Genomic DNA, 14,297 nt, shown 5'->3' on the forward strand with positions numbered 1-14,297 from the left:
GTTTACAACTGTAATGACCAGTTAACATGGCACATCATGAAGCGTGCTCATTGAAGTAGTATTGGTGAAAATAAGGGTGTATGCGTCACATGTACGGATAACCATCAGCCATGGCTGAAAAATCAAAATCATTTGATTTTTTAAAAATTTGTAGCAATAAAAAATCATCTTTTGCTCACATGTTTTTAGGTTATGTCATACAAAAATAATATTCTAGTGTGATAGCAAAAATGATGAATCGTATATAAATTGACAAATTGGACACACATAATGAAATAACAATGATATATTAAAAGTGGCATGTGGCAAGACAATCTTAAAAACGATTGGGCCCATTTTGACCAACGACACCTGTTACAACGACCACGCATCATGATGTGCAATGTAAAGCCCCCAAAAGGCTACAAAAATCGTTGTATCGATGGCACTGACATATCGTTTAGTATATAAAAATCGATTATTACACAGAAAGTCGATATATCAATTAGACGATTGGATTTAGATTCGTGCGTGTAATAAAATCTTTTTCTTTGAAATCCTACTTATTTTAAAACATTGCAAAGATGCAAAGATAAAAATCGGCACAATTAACAGTTTTTGTGGAATAAAAAAGTTATCTTGTTTCATATGGTATTCGTGTTTGTGTTTTTTACTAAATATAAAATGGTATTTACAAAAAAAAGTGAAGCAAATGAACGGGATACTTGAAAAACACGTCGTTTAAAGTAATTGCGAGCTTAAAATCGATCTAGGAAGAGAGTTTTCTAAATAGTGAAGAAATTACATGGGAATACAAAGTGAGAGTGGTTTTCCTCGCCTTAATTTCTTATCACGCAGTAAAAAAAAGCAAAAACCACTGCAGAAAGGCAATGAAAAGTTTAGCTGTGTGATTTAACACGGGGGGAGGCTAATGCAAAGGGGCCACGATATATTTGGCGACGACGTTGTCGAGGAACATGCAAGTGTAGTAGAATTTCAGTTGAATGTTCGCTCCCGTGTTGTTGAATCATTTTCGTCGTATGAAATTTATTAAAATCAAGAAAATTTACTGCAAAGTTGTTGTGCTGTGTTTCTTTAAGGCGAAGTAATTAAAAAAAAAAGAAATAAAAAATCGAATAACTGGCGGTATAAAAATAATAGTTCAACATTTGGAAAGGAAATCATATGAAAGTGAACGAAGTCATATATTAAGGATAATATCCTACACAGAAGCCCCAATATTCACATTCTTTCGTCTTTTCCCCAATGCCAATGTGTTGTGTGTCTTTCGTATCTGTTATCTGTGATGGATGAGAAGGAATCGATGTTCATCACGTTGTTGTTATTGTTTTAGTAGCATACGAAAAGCATAAAATCAAACCTGCTTGCTTCTCTCTCTTCGTTCGTTTGTACGCGAGTGTTTGCAATTCCAACTTTCAATAATGGAAACATTACTTAAATGGTTAAATAAGCCCAAGGTAAGTCAAGTCAAACTCAAGACATTAAAACATTACCGTTGTTGTTGTATTTTTTATTTTAATTTCGTTGTCGCTTTTGCGTTTGTGTTAGTACAGTATGTCTGTGTATGTGCCATGTGTGTGGCATTGTATATTTGTCGGAAAAACAGGCCGGCGGACAATAAGCGGGGCGCCGTCGTATTTGTTTGGCAAAATTTTTGAGTGACTAATTTGTTTTGTTTTTACAATTTTATTTCTCCACAATTATGAATTACCCCAAGAAAATCCCCAAACGTGTTTGAACGGATAATAAGTTATAACAAATCTTTCATTTGAACATAATATTATTTAGATAAAGGTAATGTACCTATATGCCCACTCAGAGGGGTTTAGGGAAAACGGTGAGCCTCACCTTGGATTTAATTCAAAATATCGACATTAGATTAATTTTGTTTTGATTTGTAATAAAATGTGGGAAATCTCCCCCTGCTGCTTAAAGTACGTTTACACTGCTGATTAAATCCGGATTTATGGCTCACGTCAGCTGATTTAATAAAGGGAAAATAGATGGTGGAGCTATTAAAACATGTTTTAATGATCAGTGTTATTGTACTTGTAATATAATATATAAGGCAATCAGGGTTCACCAAAGAAGGTTAATTCACTTCCCCAGTTGATGAAATGTTCCTATCAAATGATTTATTAAGATTTTGCAAGTATTTCCGCAATTTGGTCTTTTTCAAATTTTTAATGCTCCAATTTATATATTTCACATATAATCACAAATCTTTTAATTTTGAGTCTGCTGCACATGATAATTCACATAAATATTATAATCTTAATTATACAGTATACCGAACGTATGGCACACCATCCCCACAGGGTTGCATAGAGTTTTTCAATAATAGCGCTACAAAGTTTTTTTTTTTATAAAATAAAAACTATTGTGTAAATTAATGAAGTTCTTTATTTATGTGAAAGTACGTTCGATGTCATTATGTATGTAACTCGATTTCTTTTGCATGGCCACCACGGGCACGCGTGCAGAAGTCCAGACGCTAAACCCAATTTTCGACGGTTTTCAAGCATAATTCGGGTGATGCTGCTCGAATTTCGCGTTCGTTATTCGTACGAAGTTCATCAATCGACGCTAGCTTGATGGCAAACAGCTGAGTACAATTTATTCTCGCGAAGTTCACTATCTGTCAAAATTTTTTGGTTGTGTGGGTGCATTATAGTGAATAACTATTGGGTTGCCCAAAAAGTAATTGCGGATTTTTTAAAAGAAAGTAAATGCATTTTTAATAAAACTTAGAATGAACTTTAATCAAATATACTTTTTTACACTTTTTTTCTAAAGCAAGCTAAAAGTAACTGATAACTGCTGATAACTGACAGTAGAAAGAATGCAATTACAGAGCCATAAGCCGTTGAAAAAATTTGTCAACGCCGACTATATGAAAAATCCGCAATTACTTTCTGGGCAACCCAATATAACCAGCGTTACCGTTTTGCCACTTTAGTATCAAATTTGACACTTTTTTTTGGACGATGTCACTTGTGTGCCACTTTTTTTTTGATACTAAATGCGGTACTTTGAACAAGTTTGCGCCACTTTTCCATCTGTTTGTGCCAATTGTTCAAAAATACAACTACGTTCAAAATTGTTCAAAAATACAACAAATCGCATATAAATGTTAAATTTTTCGAAAAATTTTATTTTTTGAGGTAAACGAGAATAAATGAACAATACAAAAAAAAGAGGGAGAGAGACGTTGTCAAATTTGTTCAATTTAAGATCGCAAATAGGACAGGACACCTCACAAATGTAGCCAGTATTAGTAAAGGGATAGCCACCCAGGCGCCCCCTGTGTTCGTGTTCCTGGGGTCAACCCATATCTATTCACCCAATTTCAGCGAAATCGGAAATGCGCCCTATAAAGTGCAGTATTGTCCGAAACCCTCCGTTTAATTTCATATGTAGACATGCTACAACGGTAGCATGTCTAGCCCAGGTAAATTTTTCCCTCTCAAAATCGAGTAGCTTTGTTTTGTCCAACAAGGGATATAAGGCTGCCTGTATTGATTGCCTTGATGCATTATATCTGAAAGAAATATTTTGAATTACGCCGCCATTGACCTATTTGCGGTAGCATCGCCGTTCGCAAAATATTTTTGCTCAGCTTGGTTGTCTACACATTCAGTGAGTATCTGTGTTTGCTTTTTACTTGAACAATAATAACAACAAAGCAATATAAAAGTGTAATCATGATGTTTTTATACGTGTTTTGTATTATTTTTCTATATTTTTCCTTAGGTTTCTTCGCGATTTGCTTATTACGTTCATTTTGATTGTTTTTATTTTTTTGTTTTCCTACTTCTCCGCGCTCTCGTCTTTGTTTGCATTTTAGTGAATAATTTCCCGTTTTTGTTGTTGTGCTTATTTCTACGGTCTGAAGCATATACATATGTATGTACAAAGATACGAAACGTCACAATGACCAGCAACAATAACAACAGAAGTGGGTTCGCACTAATACTCCTACATGAGAGCCATTACAAAACGTCACAATGAGCAACACAGCTACAACAACTACAATCATAAGTGAATAGTAATCAAACCATATTGCTTTATTGCCGTTGGCTGGATGATGACTGCTTCATAAACATGTTCGTGGTGTCAAACGACGAGTCTCCAGTTTAAATTGCGTTTTCTTGCGTCTTTTCTCCGATCCGACAGAAGTAATATTGCCATATTTAGGTGACGGTAACGCAATAAAAGGGGGTAATTTGTTGTTATATTTTAACCATATTGTACTATGCACCAAATGATGGGGTTTGTTTTTGTTTGGGCCGCGATAACAACACGTCAAGGTCTAGCAAATATTTGGTTTGTTGATAGGGACGATGCTGCTTAGGTTAAAAAGAATTTGTAAAGAACTACAGTGCGGACGCCACCATTGCATTCTATTTTTGTCTCTCCCATGTGAGTGAAGTAAAAATCTGTCCTCTTTTGATGTGACCTAAATTTAACAATTTCATTGATTTCCTCAAGCGGCTAAAGTAAAACATGAAAAAAAGCACGAAACAAAAAATACAAATTTACATACCATTTGCCAAGAGAAATATGGTCAATTGTATTTCGAATTCGGAATAGAGCGCGCATCACATAAAAGAGGTTGGTAAATGGTAAAGAGTAGTAGAAAGGAAAAATGTCGGAATGACGCGTCTAAAGATTCTTAGACAGTTTGGCAGCGCTGAAGGCTCTGGCTGGTTAGGATATACAAAAAGATCTTCAACCACAAGCATCCCATAGCAGCTGGTAGTACGTACCGAATTGACCCGATGGAGTCATTCAACGGCAAGGGCTGCCTTAGTGTTCAATACACTACTACAACAACGACAACCACGATGAATGCAAAGTCTTGGGCCATCAAGGAGTGGCAACCAACGGTCGCTGTTGAGCGCTAATGAATCAGCGCAGGTTGGGCAAAGCTATTTGCCGAATATTTCGCGGAGCAGGACGTCACTAATAATAGGCCCGAAAGGTCATGTTCTCGGACTATTGATAGGATTTTTGACAGGTGTCGCCTTAGACACAGGGGATGCGGAATAGTGTAGAAGCTTGTATTGGTTGACTAAACGAAACTTATAGGTGAGAGCTTTTCTATGGTCTGCCTGGAGAAACATGAGGACCACCCTTTCTACTGTATACTGAAAATTTTACTCTAAGATTTTTCTGACCCGGCTGCCGTCTGCAGATTAAGCACCAGATATTTGGCCACTTCAATTGGGTATGTAAATGGGTGATTGGTTTTTTGGGGTCCTAAGTTGCATTCGAGCATATATTGGATATGATTTCGCATAACCTTGAGCATTAAGAGTTGAGTTTGTACACAAATCGGATCTTAACTGGGCCGAATAGAATTGGTTTTTCTAGTTGGGTATTACTCATCATCTGCTATTGGTGGTGGCCACTATATTTGGCTGATGAAGTCGCTTTGGCCACAGTCTAGGTTGGCACTGCACAGTTCGCTATTGGACGGTAAATCGCTTTATAAATAGTTAATAAGTTCGTTTTCCATCACACTCGACATCGATCACGCGTTAATACCATTCCATACCATCTTACGCATTCCGTGATTTCCACCTGAAGGGTCAGGGTATTCGTTCAGATAACTCATTGCTGTTTTATTCCCCTTTGCTAAGATAGAGGAGTCAATCGTGTATGATTTTATTTCCACGGCTGTTGGTAGCGGAGTAAGTTTATAAAGATATAGGTTAAACAGGAGCGGGGACTGAACATCCATCTGGGGAACCTCCTGTTAAACTCTACGAGGTTTCAATAACTTGTTCTATATAACTCTACTTTTTCGTCAAGTTTGCCTGGTTTTCGTCTGTTGTGTGCCAGTTGGTTATCGTAAACTTCTTTACCAAGTGGTGTCGCTTAGCGGCACGCCGCTCGGACTCAGCATAAAAAAGGTACGTTATATCTTCAAGGTACGAAAAATTCTTTGTTGTATTGTCATTTTTATTACGATTATGGCGTTACTCTATTCCGTTGCTATGAGGGGCTAAAGTGTAACGAAAGCAATAAACATTCTTCCTGAATGATTTGCTTCAAAGATTAGCGCCAACTTTTTCGAGTTTCAACATAGTAAATAGGGATTTAAATCTATTTCTGTAAACAAGACACCTAGAGCACATTTTGCAGGACTTTTGTTAAGTAACTGCTAAAATACGACAAAAAAAGACTGATTTTTTTTTGTAATTGCAAGACGTAAAATCATCCGATCATACATTTTGACTTCTTTAGCACCTACACAGCGTATTTCTAAAACGATTTGGTTGACATTTTTCATGTTAATATAGTCCCCCATAAGGTTATCATCTGGTTTGACTTCATAAGTATAAACTGTGTGCATACAATGTGGACTTCTGCGGTGCAGTCCAACATCTATGCACATTTTTTGTTTATCTCCGATTGTAATTCGAAACGAATGAACTTTATGTTCATCTATATTCTTGCCTTTCTGGAATAGCATGTGTACATGGAATATAAAGTCCCTAATAAACTTGAGACTTTAGGAAAGGAATTGCGTACCGTTATAAACAAAGACGTAATTTGGAGAATAAAGGAGGGGAAGACATTTCATGTACACTTATGTACGAAAAAATAAGGGCAGTGACTAGTTGGGAGCTACCGGGTGCTTCGACAGGTTGCAGATGAAGGAATGCTCCGTATGGAATAACTGTAGATCCAGTTGCGGACAATGAGCGGTATCGAGGGGAGACTGTCAGTAAAAGGCCGCGCGGTATCTTATTTTGCCTTAATTCTAAGCGCCTATAATGCTCAATATGACAAGGCGATTTATTGGCGTCTTTAGATAACCGTCTTTAAATACAAGCTTGCTCACCTATAGGAGCTTGACGAGGATCGCTACCTCAATTATAGCCACAACAACATAAATATAATATGAGAAAGCGTAAAATAATAACAAGATTGGTTGAAAAACTTTTTAAATGCATTCTCGTACACAATGCAAATAAAATTCCTGTAATGATAGTATCAAACATTGAAGGAAATTTCGCGTGAAGCAATGTGCTTTCAAAAAGTCCGTTTAAACGTGAATAAGTACCGTGTGCTATGTAATTTCAATTGTATGTTGTTGTTTTTGGTTATTTTTTACGCATAAGGTTATCCAGCAAGTTGTCATCAATTGTAGCTTATTAGGAATTGAGTAATCGAGACTGCATATGCCGAGAGAGGTTATGCTCTTAAGGTGCTAATGGCGGCGATTGTGCCTCTAGAACAACTAGCACCGTATCTGCGTGAATGGTATATACACCCACCCACCTAAACCTTTCAACACACCTTACTTTATACTTCCCTCAGAATGGACTCACAAAATAATTAAGAAGATCGGTAAATTAGAAAATACAGCGAATAGTATCGTACAACTACTTTGAAAATCAGACGAATGGGCTTTTCCCGAGGTCTAAAACTTAAAACAAGTCAAACCAGCTGATCTTTTTCATGGGGCAAGATCTAGCAAAAAAAAAACTGTCTAACAAAAGTTAAACTTGAAAAATTATTTCCATAATTCCATTACATTACAATGGAAAACTTGTAAAGTAACTTATGATAGCATTGCTTAAATCTTTATAACTTTAGCTAAAGCAGATGGAATTTGAGTCGTTACTAAAGTGAAACTCTTACTGCGACTAACTGCAATATGATTTTTTTTTTCGGTATCTTTTGTTTCTGCTGCTTCTGCTTTACATTTAATTTCCGTATTTCTCTGAGACTGGAGCAACAGGTTTTCATTACGATAAAATGTTATTTTAATTCATTCTTTAATTAAAGTCGCTTTTGTATTTTGTTTGAGCTGTATTGCAATATACAGTGCTCGTATTTTCCAGGCTTTCCATTGGCACTGGTCGACACTTTGAGTTCGTCAGCAAGCATTTGTTTTATTCCGACGACTTCATGAGTTGGTGTTTTTTTATAAATAATTTCGTAATTTATTTTCGCTCGTAAATAACTTATTTTCACAGTGAGGGTTGAAACAAAAAGCGATAACAGGCATTGTGGCAGATTCACGCAGTGACTCATAACGACATTCGATTTTTTGTATTATTTATGGTTTGTGCATTTTGCAAACTTTTTTTTGTTATAAAAATCAAGTTCTTTAACATTCAATCATCATTGGCACAGATAGACGTGGGAAAAGTCTACATAGACATCGATGTATGGGCAAAGAAATATATGCTGATCTTATAGGCGGTGATTTCAAAAGTAGCTTATTGACTTCTATTAGATATAAAAATAGTTCTGGTTTTAATCCTTTTTACTCAAATCCAAATCTACCCCTGCGAAGACAACAGCTGTCTAAGCAACACCTTCTATGTCTGTCATCGCAGAGACCATCCTAATCTCTATCTTGTGGATAGGTATCCCCCGCCGATAGAGGTTATGCCCTTAGGTAGATCTACATGATCTAGAGCGTGAGGTGCAGCGCTACAAGAGAGAATATCTAGATCAAGCGGCATATCAAGCGGTTCTAGGCAACATTCATGCAGACACGGCAGCATATGCCGTGAAAGCTACCGGGTGAATTTTGTCCTTGGAGAACGTCCGCCTCCCATTGCACCTGAAGAATTTACCACCTCCAGCAAACCAGAGTAGTTCTGGCTCAATTACGATCCGGCAGATGCCGCCGCCTCAATTCCTACGTGCAGGTTGTATGTCCCGATTGTGACTAGGGACCACACGTCACAAAGACTCGCCCTAAACACATTAAAATTGTTTAGGGCGATGTCAATTGCTGAAATAGTCTGGTGCAATTTCAAGTTCTTTTATGTACCAATTTTAATGTGTTTAGGGCGAGTCTTTGTGACAAACATATTTCTTACGCAATGATGGAAATTTCAGACTACCAAGAGCAACAACAGCAGCGATGAAGAAGTCACTATTCTATAAAGTATTGAGAATTTGTACACAAAGTATTATATATACTAATAATAAAAAGGTTAAAACTTGAACCTGTTTAACTATCCAGCCAGACACATTCGTCTGAGACCCAGATCCCTCTGGACGCACCCCATCTTAGTCCTATGTTGTCCTTATCGGCCCACTTTTGATTTTGGGTGGCGTTTTTGGGGTAACGGAGGAGGGTCCGCAACCTTCCATTATCAATATATTATAAAGCCAATTCCTACTTCCTGACCATATTCGTAATCTGCTCCCGAATACCTTTCATTTGAGTCCCATATTGTCATGATCGTCAAATAAACCTATTTTAAGGGATTTTGGGGCTGGGGCGACCCCCCAGGTACTTGGACCCAACCTTTGTTATGAAATTTGTACTCTACTCTTGAATACCTTTCATTTGAATCCCACATTACTGCGATCTGTCCACTTTTATTTTTGGGTAGTACTTTTGGGGTAAAGCTGAGTATTCTGTTCAGCATTTCGAGCGGAATGCGGTCAAACTCCATATAAAAAAACGTCGGCTAAAAATAGGCGGAAAAGTAGTATCCTGTTTATGGTGGGAAAAATGGCAAAAAACTATTATAGTGGCAACACTTGAAACTATTGCCGCCAGCATTTTTGTTTATTTTGTTGGTTTCAATTCTTTATTTGTATGAGAAAAAATATATAAAATAGAGAAAACAATAAGTGCAGATAAAAAAACAATATTATATAGCGTATGTTTCCTTCTAAACCAACCTACACAATCTGTCAAAATTTCAAGGTAATCGGTTCAGCCGTGTTTGAGTATATACCGACAAACAAACACAGTCGAAAGAAAAAAGATAAAATTTCCAATCATATTTTATATAAATTTTTTGGGTTCGATTAAAAAAAATTGAATCAATTAATTTTTTAATTGAAAATGACAAAAATTTCAATCACGGTCATAATTTAAAATGTTCAAGTTTAATTAAAAAAATGATTGAATCAATTAATTTTTTAATTGAAATTTCCTTAAATTTCAATGTAATTTAAAATAATCCGGATTCCATAAAAAAATAATTGATTCAATTAATTTTTGGATCGAAATCATTTTATTAACCATTAAAATTGTAATTGAAAAAATATTTGTGATATGTTTTCTTGTTTAGTTCTTGTATGGTCATGCACAGAGCGGCTGTTTTAGCAACAGTCAACGCAACACCATCTGCAACAGGTTTTAGCATAGATCTTCAAACGATTCTAGAGCATGTGGCGATTTTGACTTCAAGACCACGCGCTTGCTTAAGTGGAAAGCCGCTATCGACAGCATGCAGTTATCGGATCATTTGAATAAGTACTCTTCCTAAGATAAATGAGAGTAGTTTTAGATCATCACCTGCCATTCTTTGCATTGGCTGGCCCGAGGATGTGGCAGCTGTGTGTCCCGCTTGCAACAAGGAAGCCTCTAAACTAAACCTGCAAAGCCAGACCCCCTCGTCTCAGATTCAGATCCCTTTGGATCTACCTTATGGTGATTTCGATTGTACAAAAAAGTGTAGCAGAAATGTTGTGTTTGTTTGTTGTGTTGTTGGTGTTGTAGCAGTGTGTTGTACTGAGGCGGCAGCCCTTGCCGATGAAAAACTCCATCGGGCTAATTCGGTACATACAACCGTCTGCCATGGGATTGTGGGAAAATGTTGTTTCCCAAGGTTTGATTCTTTGAAAGCTCGTGACGACTGGAAATCATTCGCATATGCAAACAATGTCGTGCTGTTTATCCAAACCAAATTTCCGTTTATAGAGATAAGATCATGGAGGAGACTGTCAAGTTGAAGGACGAGGAATGGGTTGTTGACGAACCCAAGGAATACTGCACCGTTCTTTTTCAATTGGAGATAAAGGGAATCGGTGAGATACACCGATTTATTTGGTTCAACATACAAAAAATCCAAAATCTTATAATTACAGTATGTGGAGATACACAGTTTATTCTCCCTTGAAAAGCAAACATTTAAATCGAAACGAACCAATGTGTTCTTTATACATAAATGCCCTAATTAAATGGAATGTCACAAATTGTTTCCGTAATAATATGAAACGCATTAAGTATAATGTGACGTATACAATTTTCACTCGCTCAAGTGAATGTTGTTTCAAGGTCAGCGATCACCGCATACGTCCTAAAATTTGATATGTAGTATATACATTGAAATTGGTCTACTTTTGCTGAAAACACAATGCGTTTGGACACTTGTATGATTCTCTGATATCCTAGTGCCGCTGATGGTTGTCATAAACAAAAAATAGCGGCGCACGATCATATAGTTGAAATATTGTCAGTTTCATATCTATGTCTAGGTTGTTTTCATTAGGTCTGTTCGTAAAAATTTGCAGGAGACTAAGAGCAATTTTAGTATCTTTAAAAAAATTGCATGTAAAAGTACGCGAACGACTTCTAGTGAAAATTTGAGAAAAACAGCTGATTTTTGTTTTGGTTGGTTTTTTATTTGCTTGCTTGGAAAACAATTTTTTTAAATAAAAAAATGCTTGCGATACTTGTGAAGTATTTTCCTTAGATAAACGTCAATTTTTTAACCCGAGAGTGAAAAGGCTAAAAGGGGAGCCATTCGTATACATTCCGCTACTGAAACCTGAAAAGGAAACGAGCAAGGGGGAGTCGTGCAGATTGATCTCTCATCAGTAGCCAAGACGCATGAGGGGCTACTCCTCCCACTCCGCCGACTTTAACATTAAATTACATTGTTGACAATTTCCATGGAAATTAACTTTGGAAATGACTAAGCTTTGGTATAAGCTGATTTTTAGGAATTCGTGTAAAGCAAAACGCGGATGGTTTTAACCCAACCTAAAGAACGCATGTGGGTGCATTTGATTGCTTAAGCACGCATAAGTGCTGCGCGTGGTATGTGATTCCAGCTTTAGTGTATACGAAAATAGAAACATACAAAAAGATATGTGACCCATTACATAAGGAAAGCAAAAATACTGCACGGTCTTTTCTTTACCTGTTTTAACTCTGTCAATTATTTCATGCATTTTGTGCATAGTGTGGTCACACAATTAGTTACTTTAGTTCCTTTAAATATTTATTTCGCTTTTTAAATAAGTGTGTTGCCAATGTTGTATTCAACCATTGTCAACATATCAAACCACAAACGTCATTGACCATAGCCGCAGCCACATTCATGCCAAAGAACACCAAGTAGGGCCACACGCATCACACCACCACAAATCCGCAGCTTAATAGTGAACTCGTTAAGCATACTCTTTCTCCTGCACTCTCACCTGTAATACTCCCACCTATGGCTTTGCATTCACATAAACAGTGATGCCAACAATTTACCTGCAAAAAGCGTAAAAAAATTGAAAAAGAATAAAATTTTTCGTAGAAAAGAGTAAAAAGCACAAACTTTGATTTTTTTTTTGGCAAATTTTCGAATAAGTGTATAATTTTAATGAATAATTTTGTAATCGAGGCCAGTAATAATTTTTGTAAAATGAAGTAGGGCCAGTAAAATGCTCCCCGTTAGGCAAAAACCTAAAATTTTCAAATAGGGTAAAAAGCACTAACTAGAAGTGCAAAAAGCATTCTCTTAGTGTTTTTTTCGTTTGGCACTAGGTGGTACCATTTTGGGTTTTTGGTGCCCTAAAAAGCACCAAATCGATTGCGAAAACACTAAGTTGGCAACTCCGCACGCAAATAACGGATGCTAAAGTAAAAAGCAACAACAATTTGCTGTTTCCGTTTCTGCTTTTTCTTCTTTTATTTCAAATCAATTCTTATTTTCATGGATTTTCTTTTCGGAAAATTAATTTTCATATATATTCTGTACATCTCTGGAAAAATATCTTTCGGCTAATGCCAATTTCATTAAAATCCATTTTGCCATTTGGCCGTAATATGTACTTGCCTTTATAAAACCCTTGGCAGTTTGACCGCAATACGTATCGCAAACTCGCTTTTATAAAACCCACCTACATCATATGACCTGTAGTGATAATATTTTGTGTATTATTTTGGAAAACATATACAAACAACAACAACAAAAATGCAAATGCCTTGCCAATTTCTTAAGGCTCGGCTTTGGCTGACCTACATGCCAAGTAGGGCTAGGCACATCATACTCCCCCCAAAACATCTTCACCCAAATAGTGATACTCTTTCCCTCGCACCATTTGTTTCTTCCACCTATGGCTTTGCATTTACACACATAACGAATGCTTTATAAAAAACCAACAACAATTTCTTCTTTTATTGAAAATTAATTCCTCTTTTTCATGGCGTTTCTTTTTGAAAAATTGCTTTTCATATATATTCGTCGCTTCTTTGGAATAATATCTTTCGATTGATGCAAATTTCATTAAAATCCATTCAGCCGTTTGGCCATAATGTGTACCACAAACTTGTCTTTATAAAATCCTGGCCATTTGATAATATATATGATGTAGTTGTTGCTACATTTTCATGTGGAGGTGGCGATCTTCGTCAAGCTCCTGTATGTGAGCAAGGTCTTCCGGTCCAAAGAACCGACTGCCACGGGAACAAGGTGGTCACTAGTTATTTAAGCATCATAGACACTCAGTATTTGTGCAAGAGCCGGTGCCGCCCTGCTTCTCACTGAGACTCTCAGCTCGATACTGCTGATTGTCTTTGACTGCCGTCGCAGCTTTTTCGTATGGCGCATTCCACTATCCGCAACCTGTGGACACAGGTAAGCCAAATAGATTGGAGCTCAAAGTTGCGGCCTGCATGATGCTCATAGTTATCCTTTGCCGGGGTTCAATTCATGATTTTTTATTGCCGAGTCTGTATAGAGTGCCGCAGAGCGTTAGAGAAGAGAAGTTTTACATTACTGAATAACTCACAAAAGCGGTCAGCATTAGTGATTAGACCCAGGCATTCAAGGTCATAGGCGGAAATGCTAATCTCTGAGCCACAGTGACTTTTATTGCCTATAGAAAGAATTATAAGGACTTTATGAAACAAGCAATGAGTAAATTCATATTTGTTTTATATGCCTTACCTGCCGTTTCAAGCGAATGTGGAAGTTTCAATACAGGCTTTTTGATACAGGTTAAAAAGTATATTTTAAAGACGAGTGTACGATAATTCAATGAGTTTGGTATTTGCAACAATAATTTGACATTTGCATTCACGCATGCATACGAGTAAGTTTAAAAATCTGTGAAAGATGTGATAAGACTAAGAAGAACAAATTCCAATTCAAATTATTTGTTACTCATTACTCCCATCTCCATTATGATGACCTAGAACAATAATGTAATGCCACAGAATGGTCTATTCCAACACACACAGATATGTGCGTCAATAGAATGTTGATGTTGGCTGGTTGGATGGTACGTATCCTCTGGATGTAAAA

At 36.8% G+C, this 14,297-nt stretch overlaps 1 protein-coding gene and 1 long non-coding RNA gene across 2 annotated transcripts in view; one reads left to right on the forward strand and one right to left on the reverse strand.

Annotated features, from left to right (window-relative positions):
• The first annotated feature begins 488 nt into the window (after positions 1–488).
• Positions 489–14,297, forward strand: part of LOC106083342 (lateral signaling target protein 2 homolog) — a 34,544-nt gene continuing 20,735 nt past the window's right edge. Inside the window, exon 1 of the mRNA XM_013246285.2 lies at positions 489–1,457. Within this exon, the coding sequence (XP_013101739.2) occupies positions 1,422–1,457 (36 nt within the window). The 5' untranslated portion in view covers positions 489–1,421. The remainder of the gene's footprint in view (positions 1,458–14,297) is intronic.
• On the reverse strand, positions 13,243–14,083 carry LOC106083343 (uncharacterized). The gene is made up of 3 exons (XR_001220632.2): positions 13,941–14,083; positions 13,783–13,869; positions 13,243–13,723 (listed from the first exon to the last, which is right to left on the reverse strand). It is a non-coding gene; the product is annotated as an uncharacterized LOC106083343 (long non-coding RNA).

This window comes from Stomoxys calcitrans, chromosome 2 (genome assembly GCF_963082655.1).
Source record: "Stomoxys calcitrans chromosome 2, idStoCalc2.1, whole genome shotgun sequence".
NCBI classification, from domain to species: Eukaryota; Metazoa; Arthropoda; class Insecta; order Diptera; family Muscidae; genus Stomoxys; species Stomoxys calcitrans.